Here is a 15,274-nt window from a genome sequence, read left to right as displayed (position 1 = left end):
AGACTGATATATTTCAAATGTTTATTTCATTTAATTGTGATGATTAAAACTGACAACTGATGAAAATTCCAAATTCAGTATCTCCGAAAATTTGAATATTACTTAAGACCAATACAAAAAAAGGATTTTTAGAAATGTTGGCCAACTGAAAAGTATGAACATGAAAAGTATGAGCATGTACAGCACTCAATACTTAGTTGGGGCTCCTTTTGCCTGAATTACTGCAGCAATGCGGCGTGGCATGGAGTCCATCAGTCTGTGGCACTGCTCAGTTATGAGAGCCCAGGTTGCTCTTATAGCGGCCTTCAGCTCTTCTGCATTGTTGGGTCTGGCGTATCGCATCTTCCTCTTCACAATACCCCATAGATTTTCTATAGGGTTAAGGTCAGGCCAGTTCGCTGGCCAATTAAGAACAGGGATACCATGGTCCTTAAACCAGGTGCTGGTAGCTTTGGCACTGTGTGCAGGGGCCAACTCCTGTTGGAAAAGGAAATCTGCATCTCCATAAAGTTGGTCAGCAGCAGGAAGCATGAAGTGCTCTAAAACTTCCTTGTAGACAGCTGCGTTGACCTTGGAGCTCAGAAAACACAGTGGACCAACACCAGCAGATGACATGGCACCCCAAACCATCACTGACTGTGGAAACTTTACACTGGACTTCAAGCAACGTGGATTCTGTGCCTCTCCTCTCTTCCTCCAGACTCTGGGACCTTGATTTCCAAAGGAAATGCAAAATTTACTTTCATCAGAGAACATAACTTTGGACCACTCAGCAGCAGTCCAGTCCTTTTTGTCTTTAGCCCAGGCGAGACGCTTCTGACGCTGTGTCTTGTTCAAGAGTGGCTTGACACAAGGAATGCGACAGCTGAAACCCATGTCTTGCATACGTCTGTGCGTGGTGGTTCTTGAAGCACTGACTCCAGCTGCAGTCCACTCTTTGTGAATCTCCCTCACATTTTTGAATGGGTTTTGTTTCACAATCCTCTCCAGGGTGCGGTTATCCCTATTGCTTGTACACTTTTTTCTACCACATCTTTTCCTTCCCTTCGCCTCTCTATTAATGTGCTTGGACACAGAGCTCTGTGAACAGCCAGCCTCTTCAGCAATGACCTTTTGTGTCTTGCCCTCCTTGTGCAAGGTGTCAATGGTCGTCTTTTGGACAGCTGTCAAGTCAGCAGTCTTCCCCATGATTGTGTAGCCTACAGAACTAGACTGAGAGACCATTTAAAGGCCTTTGCAGGTGTTTTGAGTTAATTAGCTGATTAGAGTGTGGCACCAGGTGTCTTCAATATTGAACCTTTTCACAATATTCTAATTTTCTGAGATACTGATTTTGGGGTTTTCATTAGTTGTCAGTTATAATCATCAAAATTAAAAGGAATGAACACCTGAAATATATCAGTCTGTGTGGAATGAATGTATACATTATACAAGTTTCACTTTTTGAATGGAATTACTGAAATAAATCAACTTTTTGATGATATTCTAATTATATGACCAGCACCTGTATATGTCAGAGGTCACACGCCTCTGGAACAACTAGACACTTGGTAAGTTTCTTGCTCAGCGACACATTGGTGGATGTATCATAGCGTAAATATCTCACACTAAAGCCATGTGCCTTAGCCACTGCTGCGTCACCACACTTCTATTGACATCTCAAACCAATTGGTTCTCATGAACATCCTCCAGATATTGCCATTCAGTAGTCTACCTATCTGAGCCATCACTGTCACTTTCAAATCCTACTTTTTCAAATGTAGAAATGACCATGATGCTGCACACAACACTTGGGGGGTCTCATATGTCTAGGAGGTCCAACACCAACACTTAGATTGAAGGCAGGAATCTAGCTTGATGCATATTTACATAGTAGGCTAGAACATAAATTAATATCAGCATCATAAATTAAACTTTCTAAAGTATTTTGCTTTTAGGCCTACATGCCTTTGCTATTTAACTATACTAAAGTAAATGAATGATACAGTGTGTTGAGAAGAGGGTTGAAATGTGGTGAAATTTCAAATCATGCGGACTTGAACCCAAATCACAGATTATTATTACTTGTTTAGATGTGGTAAGAACGGTTCATTAGTGACTAAGCTAATCACCACCACAGTTTAATGTGTACAGTTTTCAGTACATTTTTTAAAAGACACGTGAGAGATGGGGACCAAGAGAGGAACGGGGCCCACAGAGACTGTTTGTCTTTTTTGTGCTATGCCCCTTATTAGACCCCTAACTTGCGTCCATCCATTTCCCATTATAATTTGAAAGCCACTCTTTTCACTTTAGCCAAATAATCGTCAATCCGACCCTGTTTGTTTACCCCTGTTCAAACTGCCATTTGTTGCATTTACTGTTGTTCATATAACCATTATTTAATTTACTAATTTGTATTTAACATAGTCTAGGAATAAATATATATATTCATGTTATCTCTTGGTCGTTGTGTGTACTACATTCCAGAATCTAAATCTCTGATCTAAGAGCTTCCAACTTAGATACGAGATTAATTAGCAAAAGTGATTAATACATTGATAGGTTAATATTTCCCAAGGTTTCTCAGTTTCTTTTCCCAAACTGAGCATTCCCCCACCCCCATTTTTTTAACGATTGCTTATGTATTAATACTCCTAAGTATTACTATTCATAATTTTAGTAACAAAGTGTAGGTTCACTTCAAAAAGTATGACCTGAATGATAGATAGATGCATAAACAATGATTTGACATATTTAATATGTTGTCCTACTTTGAACATTGAGATTCAACATCATCTTAGCCGTCTCAGGTGCCACCTGCAATCCATTTAAATGGGGTTCCTTGCTCCATCTGAAATACTTATATATGCATATGCAATTGAAGTGCTTAAGGACTGTCACAGTTTGGATGAATGCAAAACAGGGGCGAGCCCAAATGCAAGACACTGGAGAGCTGACAAACAGTTCAAGGATATTAATCCAAAACACAAGGCAAGAACAAAACTCACGGGTAGTGGAAAGTGGCAAAATCCAATATACAGAACAGATAGCACAGCCGCAGGCAGAACACAGATCTTGCGACATGACCGGACACAAACTAACTGGCAAACATATACAGGGACTAACGAGCAGGGCGGGAGCAACACAGGTGACAGAGACCATACAATCAAGCACACAGACACACAGGCAGGTAGTGATGGCCAAATGAAGCTTTCTGAAGCATTACTGCTTCCCATGGTTCAGTCGAAGCTTCATCATGAGCTTCATTCAGAAAATACACAGCACCATCTGCTGGTGAAGATGTAGGCTAATGCAACAAAGCTGCCAACCACAAAAATGCTATTTCTGCTAATAGGCCTACGTTAACACCAGTAAAATTTATCACACTCCTTGGTTGTGCTTTTACAGCTCAGGAGAAAAAATTGCGATCCTCATTTCAGCCTTAATTTTAGTGTAGTTACGACCTATTTCTCATATTATGGTCCTAAAATTCACTAGGATAAATGGGTGAGACAAAGCAATTAGCAGCAGGAATCATAATTGAGACTTGATGGAGATACCTTGCTCGGTCTTATTAATGGTAAATGTTTTCTCTCTCAAAAAAATAGAAACCCTGAGCAGGATGTGAACCACAGACTTCCTACTTGAAGAGCAATAACTCTGCCACTTCACCATCTAAATGTAAGATAGTTGATTGCCTTTAAATATAGTACACTTTCCCTTTACCTCACAAAAGTTTAAATACTTAATTAAACAGACACAAGACAAGGAACAAAACCCCAAAACAGAAAACATGGACCAACTGCTACACAGAACAGGGCAGGAAACCGAGACAGTACCAACCAGGGAAACAGGACTACACTAAACATGGAACAGATCAGAAATAAGGAAGATACCAAAATACTGAACACAAGCAAACAGATCATGACCAGATAAACAATAACATCAGGTAGAGGAAGCACACTAAGACAGCAGACAGACAGGATCGTGACAAGGACAAATATACTGGAAACTTTGGGAATACTGAAGAGGTTAAAAAATGAGGCAAATTTCAGATTTTATGTAGGCTATTTTGTAGTAGGTGGCGGTAATGACTATCAACATTTGTATGCCACGTGGAGTCAGAATAATATCCGAAAAAGAATAAAAGGAATAGAAGTAGGTAAGAGCAGAAGATGGTCTGTCAAAAGCTGAAGCTATCAAAAGAATAAAAAGAAAGGATGAATGAGCGGCAGTGCAGTAGAGACAATCAGAATATGATCTGTAAGGACAAGATGCAATTTTTGGCATTAACTGGTATGGTTGTAAACTGTGCCGTGTATATAAAAAGCATATCAGAGAGGATTAAGATGGTGTTGAAGAGAAACACTACACTGAGGGAAGGAGTTGCACCAGCTCAGACAACTGAGTCTGAGTCACAGAATGGACAGTGTTTTGAATGGTAATACTTTGTTTTGTTGCACTGGGAAACTGTTTCATCCAGTAGGTGGCGGTATGCACCTGCATTTAAAAGTCATACTTGCAATCCGCCATAAAACAAACAGAAGATGAGGAAGAAGAAGTTGTCACACAAACATGGCGGAAAGAGAAGCAGGTGCCGGGCCTGGCGTCAACGGGTCAACAAATAATTCTGATTATCCAGAGTATTCTATGTCCCCAAAATTACCAGAAGATAAAAGCTCGGAGCGTCCTGCTTCTTCATATGCCCAGGACCTTAAAAGCGTCCTGGCCACCAGCGTTTTAAACCTAGAGAAGCTCGACGTAGACCTGTACAGGTAAGGTAGCTTGCTGAAGTTTATCAATTCAACGTTATCATAGCTAATGGCACTGCGGTAACGTGAGCCGCAGAATGCGAAACCGTGGTTAAGCCAGCTGCCGTCTGATTTCTGTTGCGCCGAAAACAGCGTCATTATGGTAAGGAAGGGCTGTGAGAGAGCCGAAGGCCGTTATCACCATAGAGATAACGGCCTCTACTTCCCAGTTACTTCTTCTAAAATCCCCCCAACAGCAAAAAATAAACAGACTTAAAACTCGAACTGAACTTTGACCAAAACAATTCCTTAATAGGTGACATCACGGTTGTCATATCATCTCCTTCCTAGTGTCCTCTAGTATCACTGGCACAAATATACCATTTTATTGTACCAATTATGAGATATTGCACTCTAAAAATCCTCTAACAGCAAAAAGTAAACACTTAACATTTCTGCGTGTACCAGAAAAATTTAACTGTTTAATTTCCACTGTTGGAGAGATTTTTTTAGAGTATAACTTCTCCAAGTTGGTACAATAAAATGTTATAATATTTGTACCAGTGATCGTAGAGGACACTAGGAAGGAGATGATATGACAATGATGATGTTACCTATTAAGGAATTGTTCTGGTCAAAGTCCAGACAACATCCTAAGTAGTTTAAAATGTTGCTGTCAGAGGGATTTGTAGAGTATAAAGTTAATTTGTCCAAGTTGCATTTCAAAAGTCTGCATAAGATTTGCATATTTGTATACGTGATAGAGGACACTAGGAAAGAGATGATGACAACCGTGATGTCACCTATTAAGGAATTGTTATGATCAAAGGTCAAAGTTCAGAGAAATGTTAACTGTCTGTTAAATTATGGCTGCTGGTAGGGATTTTTAGAGTGTGACTTCTCCAAGTTGGTTCTGTAAATCACCACGATTTTTGTGCGATTGATAGAAGAACTCATTAGGAAGAAGTCATGACAACGGTGAACTAACTGCTGAGGAAAATTTCATATGTTCACAAAATAACAAAGCAAAGGTACATTTTGCATTTTTCATAATAACAAATAACTATACATTCTATCCATACTATTATCGTTGTTAGTATTATTTATATTATTATATTACCGTGTTATGTGTTCATATAATCACTAAGGGCATCACCAAAAAACGCGTATATATCTTTTAAGACCTTCAGCTCACTCGCATGCCGTCCTTACCGTAATAATATCGCTTTAGGCGCAACAGAAATCAGACGAATGGCGACAGTTCCGAAATGTCGCGTTGTTGTCTTCAACTCCAAAAGATAAATTTACATTAATATGCAGCTTACAAAAAATGTGGGTATAAGGATACCAAATAAAGTAACTAGTAACTCTAAATATATATAAAGTCTAAATATAAGACCACTCAAATAAATAATAAATCACCCTCGCTGTCAGCTACATGAACGTGATCTAGTCAAATGCATTACATATATTTGAATTGTTTCAATATTTTTCCCCAGAGGGACACATCACTGGGTGCCCCGCACTCAACGTTTGTTTGGTGGTCAAATAGTCGGCCAGGCCCTTGTAGCTGCTGCCAAATCTGTCAGTGATAATCTCTACGCCCATTCTCTCCACTGCTACTTTGTACGAGCAGGTAAGATGAAACAACATTTTAAAGGTGCTGCAGGCCAGAGAGAGTGCAACTCAAATATTAAAAAGGGGGGCTCATGGGTAAAGCCAGATGATTTTTAATAGGGTGAAAATACAGAAGACAGGAACAGTAGTTAAAATCACCCACGTGAATTGAACGGTCTATCAGAAAATCCTGAAAATAACCCTTATATAATCAGTCGGAATCCTATCATAATCAGTGGAATGATCATGTCCAAAAGTATAGGAACGGTAAGGCAAATTCCTTTGTTTTTGTTGTTCACTGATGACATTTGGGTTTAAGATCAAAAGATGAGTATGTTTTATTTCCTGGTATTTACATCTAGATGTAAATAACAACTCAGGACATATCACCGTTTGTATTAGACCACAGCATTCTTAGTTGAGCAAAAGTAATGGAAGAACTAATCTTAAAGTAAATAACATTTAATATTTGGTGGCATAACCCTTTCTTGCAGTAACTGCCTCAAGCCTGCGACCCATCGACATCACCAAACTGTTGCATTCTTCATTTGTGATGCTATTCCAGGCTTTTACCGCAGCTTCTTTCAGTTCTTGTTTGTTTCGGGGTGTTTCTCCCTTCAGTCTCCTCTTAAGGAGGTGAAATGCAGCTCTGTTGGGTTAAGGTCAGCTGATTGACTTGGCCAGTCTAAAACCTTCCACTTTTTCCCCTGATTAAGTCCTTTGTTTTGTTGGCAGTGTGCTTTGGCTCATTGTTCTGCTGCATGATAAACTTCCTCCACATTAGTTTCAATGCATTTCTCTGTAAAATGGCAGACAAAATGTTTCTGTCCACTTCTGAATTCATTCTGCTGCGACCATCATCAGTTCCATCATCAATAAATATTAATGAGCCTGTTCCAGAAGCAGCCATGCACGCCCAAGCCACGACATCACCTCCACCATGCTTCACAGATGAGCTTGGATGCTTCGGATCATAATCGGTTCCTTTCTTTCTCCACACTTTGGCCTTTCCATCACTTTGCTAGAGATTAATCTTGGTCTCATCAGTCCATAAGACTGTGTTGCAGAACTTTTGCATCTCTGTACTTCTTTGCAAATTTCAGTCTGGCCTTCAGATTCTTGCTGCTGATGAGTGTTTTGCATCCTGTGGTGTGGCCTCTATATTTCTGCTTTCTGAGTCTTCTTCCAACAGTGGATTGTGAGACCTTCACCCTGCACTGTGGAGGTCGTTGCTGATGTCACTTCCTGATGTTTTGGGGGTTTTCTTCACAGCTCTCCTGATATTTCTGTCATCAGCTACTGTTGTTTTCCTTGGCCGACCTGTCTGTTGCTCAGCACACCAGTAGTTTCTTTCTTTTTCAGGACGTTCCAAATTGTTGTGCTTAATGTTTGTCCAACGGCTCTGGTGGATTTTCCTTCTTCTCTCAGCTTGACAGTGGCTTGCTTTTCTCCCATAGACAGCTCTCTGGTCTTCATGTTGGTTCATCCTCTTTAACAGGAAATGCACTCTTTATAGGTTTGAACCAAGGATGAAAACTTACACTAGTCATGCAGAGCTATTTAATGTTTGGACAATCAACCTAAAAGGCAACAGCTGGGCAACAAGAAACATCGGTCAGTCACATGTTCCAATAGCTTTGCTCACTTGAAAAATGGGTGTGTTCAAACAAAGGGTGGTATGTCCTGAGTTGTTGAACACATCTAGATGTGAATACCAGGAAATAAAAGCTGAAATTCTGAACTCTTGTCTCATAAATGTCTTCAGTGAACAACAAAATCAAAGGAATTTGCCTTACCGTTCCAATACTTTTGAAGGGGACTCTAAATTAATCCCAGTTTACTGTACTGTTTCCCTGCAGCTGTCTTTTGGGTGTTTTTCAGGGGATCCTAAGGTTCCAGTGCTGTACCAGGTGGACCGCACAAGAGATGGTCACAGTTTCACAGTACGCTCTGTCAAGGCCATCCAGCACGGACAGCCGATACTTATCTGCCAAGCGTCCTTCCAGAAGCTACAGCCGAGTCCACTGCAGCACCAGTTCACTATGCCGGTGGTCCCTCAGCCTGAAGACCTCCTCACTGCGGAGGAGCTTATTCATCTTTATCTCAGGTAAAGTTCCTACAATTAATTGATTAGTCAATTGACAGAAAATGAGTGAATTGAACAATTTTGATAATCTGTCATTTTCAAGCAAATGTTTCATATATTATTGAGTTTTGGACTGTTCAAGAAACAAAAAGATGTTGAACTGTGTCTGTTGTTGCATACGGTATTTTATAAGCCTGTGTTCAGTTTTTAAAAATGATGCTCGTCTGCCAGAAGCCATGTGGAAGATAAAAAAAACATGCAATCTGGAGCAGTTTATGTTGGAGTTTGCAGTCCTATTTGCCATAAATGCCACTAAGTACTTTGCAGTCCTCAGTCATGATGTGTATTTCCTTCTTTTGTTTTACAGTAAACCAGACCTTGCAGAGAATGCGAAACAAGGCCTTAACAAACTGCTGGCTAGCGAGATTCCCATTGAGATAAAGCCAATCAACCCACCACAGTTATACAGACTTGCTGCAACTGAGCCTAAGAAGGTGTTCTGGGTGCGAGCACGAGGATATATTGGTAAAATACATTGAAGGCACACATAAGATAGGATAAAATAAGAGAATCCTTTATCAATCACCCATAGGGGAAATTCAAAGTACTGTAGTTGCAAATGTAATAACAATAACAATTATTAGGGATGTCCTGATCGTGGTTTTTTTGCCCCCAATTCGAATAATTTAACATTGAGTATCTGCCGATTTTGAGTTCCAGCCCGATACTTTTATTTTCCTCGATAATATAGTTAAATAGTGCACACTTCAAGTACATAGAATTAAATTAAATCTCTCTCCTTTTAAAAGTAGCCGCCAGTGAGTGTTGCTTTGGGTGCAGCCTTTGCCTGAGTTACCTGAGTGAACTCACTGTATTCGGCTGGGTGTTTAAGTTACACAGAGTTTATTAACAAACCATTTGTTATAATCCTATTTATACTACCTGCGTGTGCTCCTTCTCCTTGTGTGCAATTATGTTGTGAAACCAGTGGAGGACTATGGAAGTGCAGACTCTGGTGTCGGGACACTCAGCATGGGCCCAACTTATTGTCAAAGCCTTTTAAATAATTGATTGAAAAGATTTTTTGAACATTTGACACACTGAAAACAGCTTTTAAAACACTCATTACTCATGTTTTTGTATAACGAGCTGCTCCAGCGGCCACAGATCGACCCGCCCGCCGGGATTTCTCCCGGAGTTGCAGGTGGCATTTCCGACTTTGTTTAACACATGAATTCATGCTTTGTAAGGTCTGTCTGCAAGACGACAAGCAAACAGCTTTTAAAATGCTGCAATCAATCCTCTTTTGTCTGGTTTCTTAGGTAGTATCACAGCAACTCGGTGGCTCGCTGCGGCAAACAGGTGGAGTGAAAATAAATCCACTTTTAATCCCAAAAACTTTAATTAAAAAGTTAATTTAATAAAAGTAATTAACTCTGAGTCCCACCCATCAGTGTACGGCTCCGTATCGAGCAGAATCCGGGACGACTGCGGGTGTTTTGACATTTTAGCTACGTCCTGCCTCACATGGCTCTCCGTTTATGACAATTGTGTGACAGCCATAACAAAACAAAGGACCGGGCTTACGTTTGTGCTCAATAAAGCTGATACCATTCAGTTACAGAATGCCTTGAACGGCCTAATCCCGATCGTTAATATTGGATCAGGACATCCCTAACAGTTAAGTAGATTTTGCATTACATACAGTGGGTACGGAAAGTATTCAGACCCCTTTAAATTTTTCATTCTTTGTTTCATTGCAGCCATTTTCCAAAAATCAAAAAAGTTCATTTTATTTCTCAGTAATGTAACTCAGCACCCCATCTTGACAGAAAAAAAACAGAAATGTAGAAATTTTTGCACATTTATTAAAAAAGAAAAACTGAAATATCACATGGTCATAAGTATTCAGACCCTTTGCCGTGACACTCATATTTAACTCAGGTGCTGTCTATTTCTTCTGATCATCCTTGAGATGGTTCTACACCTTCATTTGAGTCCAGCTGTGTTTGATTATACTGATTGGACTTGATTAGGAAAGCCACACACCTGTCTATATAAGACCTTACAGCTCACAGTGCATGTCAGAGCAAATGAGAATCATGAGGTCAAAGGAACTGCCTGAAGAGCTCAGAGACAGAATTGTGGCAAGGCACAGATCTGGCCAAGGTTACAAAAAAATTTCTGCTGCACTTAAGGTTCCTAAGAGCACAGTGGCCTCCATAATCCTCAAATGGAAGACGTTTGGGACGACCAGAACCCTTCCTAGAGCTGGCCGTCCGGCCAAACTGAGCTATCGGGGGAGAAGAGCCTTGGTGAGAGAGGTAAAGAAGAACCCAAAGGTCACTGTGGCTGAGCTCCAGAGATGCAGTCGGGAGATGGGAGAAAGTTGTAGTAAGTCAACCATCACTGCAGCAATCCACCAGTCGGGGCTTTATGGCAGAGTGGCCCGACGGAAGCCTCTCCTCAGTGCAAGACACATGAAAGCCCGCATGGAGTTTGCTAAAAAACACCTGAAGGACTCCAAGATGGTGATAAATAAGATCCTCTGGTCTGATGAGACCAAGATAGAACTTTTTGGCCTTAATTAAGCGGTATGTGTGGAGAAAACCAGGCACTGCTCATCACCTGTCCAATACAGTCTCAACAGTGAAGCATGGTGGTGGCAGCATCATGCTGTGGGGGGGGTTTTCAGCTGCAGGGACAGGACGACTGGTTGCAATCGAGGGAAAGATGAATGCGGCCAAGTACAGGGATATCCTGGACGAAAACCTTTTCCAGAGTGCTCTGGACCTCAGACTGGGCCGAAGGTTTACCTTCCAACAAGACAATGACCCTAAGCACACCGCTAAAATAACGAAGGAGTGGCTTCACAACAACTCCGTGGCTGTTCTTGAATGGCCCAGCCAGAGCCCTGACTTAAACCCAATTGAGCATCTCTGGAGAGACCTGAAAATGGCTGTCCACCAACGTTTACCATCCAACCTGACAGAACTGGAGAGGATCTGCAAGGAGGAATGGCAGAGGATACCCAAATCCAGATGTGAAAAACTTGTTGCATCTTTCCCAAAACGACTCATGGCTGTATTAGATCAAAAGGGTGCTTCTACTAAATACTGAGCAAAGGGTCTGAATACTTATGACCATGTGATATTTCAGTTTTTCTTTTTTAATAAATTTGCAAAAATTTCTACATTTCTGTTTTTTTCTGTCAAGATGGGGTGCTGAGTTACATTACTGAGAAATAAAATGAACTTTTTTGATTTTTGGAAAATGGCTGCAATGAAACAAAGAGTGAAAAATTTAAAGGGGTCTGAATACTTTCCGTACCCACTGTATGTAGAATTTGCATTACATATATTACAAGTATTGAAAAGCATGTACAGTGGAGTGCAAAATGTAAGTTAAGTGAACTGGAGCTAACCTGACCTTTTAAATGATACAAAGTTACACACCAAACATTTCCTCAAATTATAAAGCAAAATTACCTTTTGTTTTGTTATAGTTTCTAAATAATAAAACAGGAAAAAGACCCTGTGCAAAACTTTGGGAACCCCAGTTAGTACTTTGTGTCGCCACCTTGGGCGACTTTAACAGCTTGCAAACACTTCCTGTAGCGAGCTAAGAGTCTTTCAATTCTTGCTTTTGGAATTTTCCACCATAACGCCTGGGCTTTAGCTCAGAAATATTCCTTGTCAACAGTGGTGGCCATTCCCCAAACCTTAATCCTACTTGATTGTGAGGAATGGTTTGGCTCATTGTCTTGCTGAAATACCCAACCTCTCCTCAAACTTCACTGTCTGGACTGACCTTTGAACATAGTCACTAAAATGACTTGATATTTGTTGTAATCCATTCTTCCTGTGCCCCCAGTTGCCACATAACCCCAAAGCATAACAGATCCACCTCCATGCTCAACAGTTGGCATGTTTGGTCACACCTCACCATCTTTGGTTGTGACCAAAAAGTTCCCTTTTGGTCTTGTTAGTCCAAAGTACATTGTTGCAAAAGGTTTCATGCTGCTGAAGGTTTTCTTTTGCATACTTCAAATGCTTCATTTTGCATTGAGGTCAGAGGAAGGTTTTATTTTGCAGCTCTGCCCTGTAGGTCTTTTTTTGTTTAAAGTATGTTGTATTGTTGTCCTATGTAGCATGAATACCACTTGATAAAGGCAGCAACACAAATACGCAGCATAGGCCTAAATACGAATTAGTGCTAAATGGGAAGACACTCAACTTCCCAACAGGACACTACTACTCAAAACAACAGGACAAAATGGAAAAACTGACAAAACACATGGTTTGTGTCCTAAGCTTTGGGTATAAACTCATCGGCCACTTTAGTATGTACACTTGTTCAATTGCTTGTTAACACAAATAGCTAATTAGCCAATCACACGGCAGCCAGTCGTTACAGCCAAGATATGCAGAACAGCAACTGCGTGATGCTATCATGTCAGTATGGACCAAAGTCTCTGAGGAATCCAACACCTTGTTGAAAATATGCAACTAAGAATGAAGGCAGTTCTGAAGGCAACAACCCGGGACTGGCAAGTTGTATCTAATATAGCATCCACTGCTCCTCGATCAGTTAACGGTAATGGTTTCCCTTTAAATATTAATTGTAAAGGGCGTTTTGATTAGGGGTGCCCAAATTTTTGCACACTACCGTAGGATACTCAGGATATAGTAATAGATCAAATAGTTATGTTTTAAATTAAGCAGCAAATAATATCAATATCAGGCAAACATCATAAAGATATGCAATGTGAAAATAGCAGAACATTTTAACAATATAACATGTATAGTTTAAGCTAGGCAGCATTTGTTTATGCATTTTCTTTGTGTTTGTGTAGGTGAAGGCAACATGAAGCTGCATTGCTGTGTGGCTGCTTATGTATCAGACTTTGCATTCCTGGGCACAGCTTTGCTGCCTTATCCCGACTACAGGGCCAAGTTCCTAGCATCCCTGGACCACGCCATGTGGTTCCACAACACTTTCCGCAGTGATGAATGGATGTTGTATGAGTGTGAGAGCCCGTGGGCAGGTCAGTATGTTGTCAACTTCCTGTCTGCTGTACTTAATTTGTTCTGTCTGTCACAGCACCACAAATAGGCCTTTTCCACTATAGGAACTTAAATACCCATAACCCCAACCTGAACCAACTGTATAAGTACCTGTAAGGTCTCGGTTCTAAGTTCTGCTTTTGACAGAAAATAGGCCTACACGTTTTATTTACCGAGTCCTCTCTTCTCTAGCATGAGCTTTGCAACTTTACAACTGACTCTGCCTAACAAATCGTCACTCCTTATGCCTCAACCCAACAGCCAATCAGAGGCAGCGTAGGGCGGGTCTTTTTCGCTACACTGCGGATTCTGACAGCTGAACACTGCCGAATGAGCTGTCCGGCGGAAAGCTAGCCTGATGTAAGACAGAAGAAAGCTAGCTTACAATGTGAACTGTCCTGTCAGATACAGTAATGTTGCGAAGTTTACAACTGGCGACAACCCAGCAGGATGAAACGTGTCGGCATCTGTGTTATTTAAACTGGGGACATGTCCCCGTCACTTATGAAAAATAGCTTGCAACATGAAATGGCAAAGAACCAATGAAAGCATTTTTAAGTAAGAATAAACAAGCTACTGATTTATAAAATGACCCCAAAACACGCAGCACCAGTCAGTAACTTTAACTTCTTGTGACAATTTCTATTTGGCCACATTTTCTGTTCTCTCCCTGTGAACAAGACAAAAGAGGAGGGAAGACTAAATCATGCCTGCGTGTGTGCTAATTCAGCAGGGGTGATATTACATGAGAAAAGTTGATCTACAGGATCACCTGACACCTGACTTTTGTGTTTCCCTTTACGTAAATAAAAACCTTTTCATCATAAATTGATGCAGGTAAGGCAGAACAGGAAATGTCACCAGAATGCAGGAAGTGTTTAATGCTCAAAATTTTCTGGGGGAGGACACCCAGACCCCCCAACTCATATATTTCAGCTTTGATGATTTCTATTAAATACTGTTAATTTATCATCACATCTCATTCTTGTGACACCAGTATGCTGCATCGCCACGTCTCGTAAGTGTATCGTCACCCCCCCAATCTGAGCCCTTATGTCCCTGCTACTTTTCAACACAAAGGGGCGCCCTTGCGTGTCGGTATCCTTCTCTTGTTGCAGTAGACGAATGCACGTTATCTATACAACATGTAAGCTTAAAAACAGACCCCTCTTACACTGTCTCTGTGTGTTTCTCAGCTTGCGTATCCTTCTCACCTTTTTTATCCCTGACCAGTGGGATGACTTTTAAATGTCAGTATCGTTGTCAGGTGTCAGAACTGCCGACGGGTAAATTTGCCCATAGCTGTCAATTATATGTAACTTTTTAAAAAAATGTTCAAGTTATTATTCTTATGTACAGTAGAACCGCCTATTACTTAAAAATTGTCAAGACAATGTATCATGTAACATGTAGTTTGTGTTGTCCCACAGGGGGCAGCAGGGGACTGGTTCAAGGCCGACTGTGGAGAAGAGACGGGGTGCTGGCTGCCTCGTGTTCCCAGGAGGGTGTCCTCAGAGTGAAACCAGTCACAGAGCCCAGCAAACTATAAGCACATGTCCAAGGTTTTCATTTTGTTTTGTTTTTTTAACTCTAATCATATCAATTGTAACTTAATTTAAGACATAAAATGACCAGAAAAAAAAACGATTGTTTTATTAATGCAAAAATTAATTTATTTCTAATCAATAAATGTGAACAAAAAGGTTTTAATGGATGAATGCTTGTTATTTGTTAGATGACACGTGTTATCTTATTGTGGGCCCAACGAAAGT

At 40.6% G+C, this 15,274-nt stretch overlaps 1 protein-coding gene across 1 annotated transcript; it reads left to right on the top strand.

The window, feature by feature from the left end:
- Positions 1-4,531: 4,531 nt before the first annotated feature.
- Positions 4,532-15,216, top strand: acot8 (acyl-CoA thioesterase 8). Its single transcript, XM_038697316.1, has 6 exons — positions 4,532-4,757; positions 6,233-6,369; positions 8,232-8,457; positions 8,804-8,961; positions 13,292-13,483; positions 14,933-15,216. The coding sequence occupies exons 1-6, from the start codon at positions 4,558-4,560 to the stop codon at positions 15,049-15,051; spliced, it is 1,032 nt and encodes a 343-aa protein (XP_038553244.1). The 5' UTR covers positions 4,532-4,557; the 3' UTR covers positions 15,052-15,216.
- The last annotated feature ends 58 nt before the right edge of the window (positions 15,217-15,274 follow it).

This window comes from Micropterus salmoides, unplaced genomic scaffold, assembly GCF_014851395.1.
Source record: "Micropterus salmoides isolate LMB-PRFRI ecotype aquatic unplaced genomic scaffold, ASM1485139v1 Ms_hic_scaffold_4, whole genome shotgun sequence".
Taxonomy (NCBI): Eukaryota; Metazoa; Chordata; class Actinopteri; order Centrarchiformes; family Centrarchidae; genus Micropterus; species Micropterus salmoides.
The sequence above is the reverse complement of the archived record's forward strand: the minus strand, read 5'-3'. Positions and strand labels throughout refer to the sequence as shown.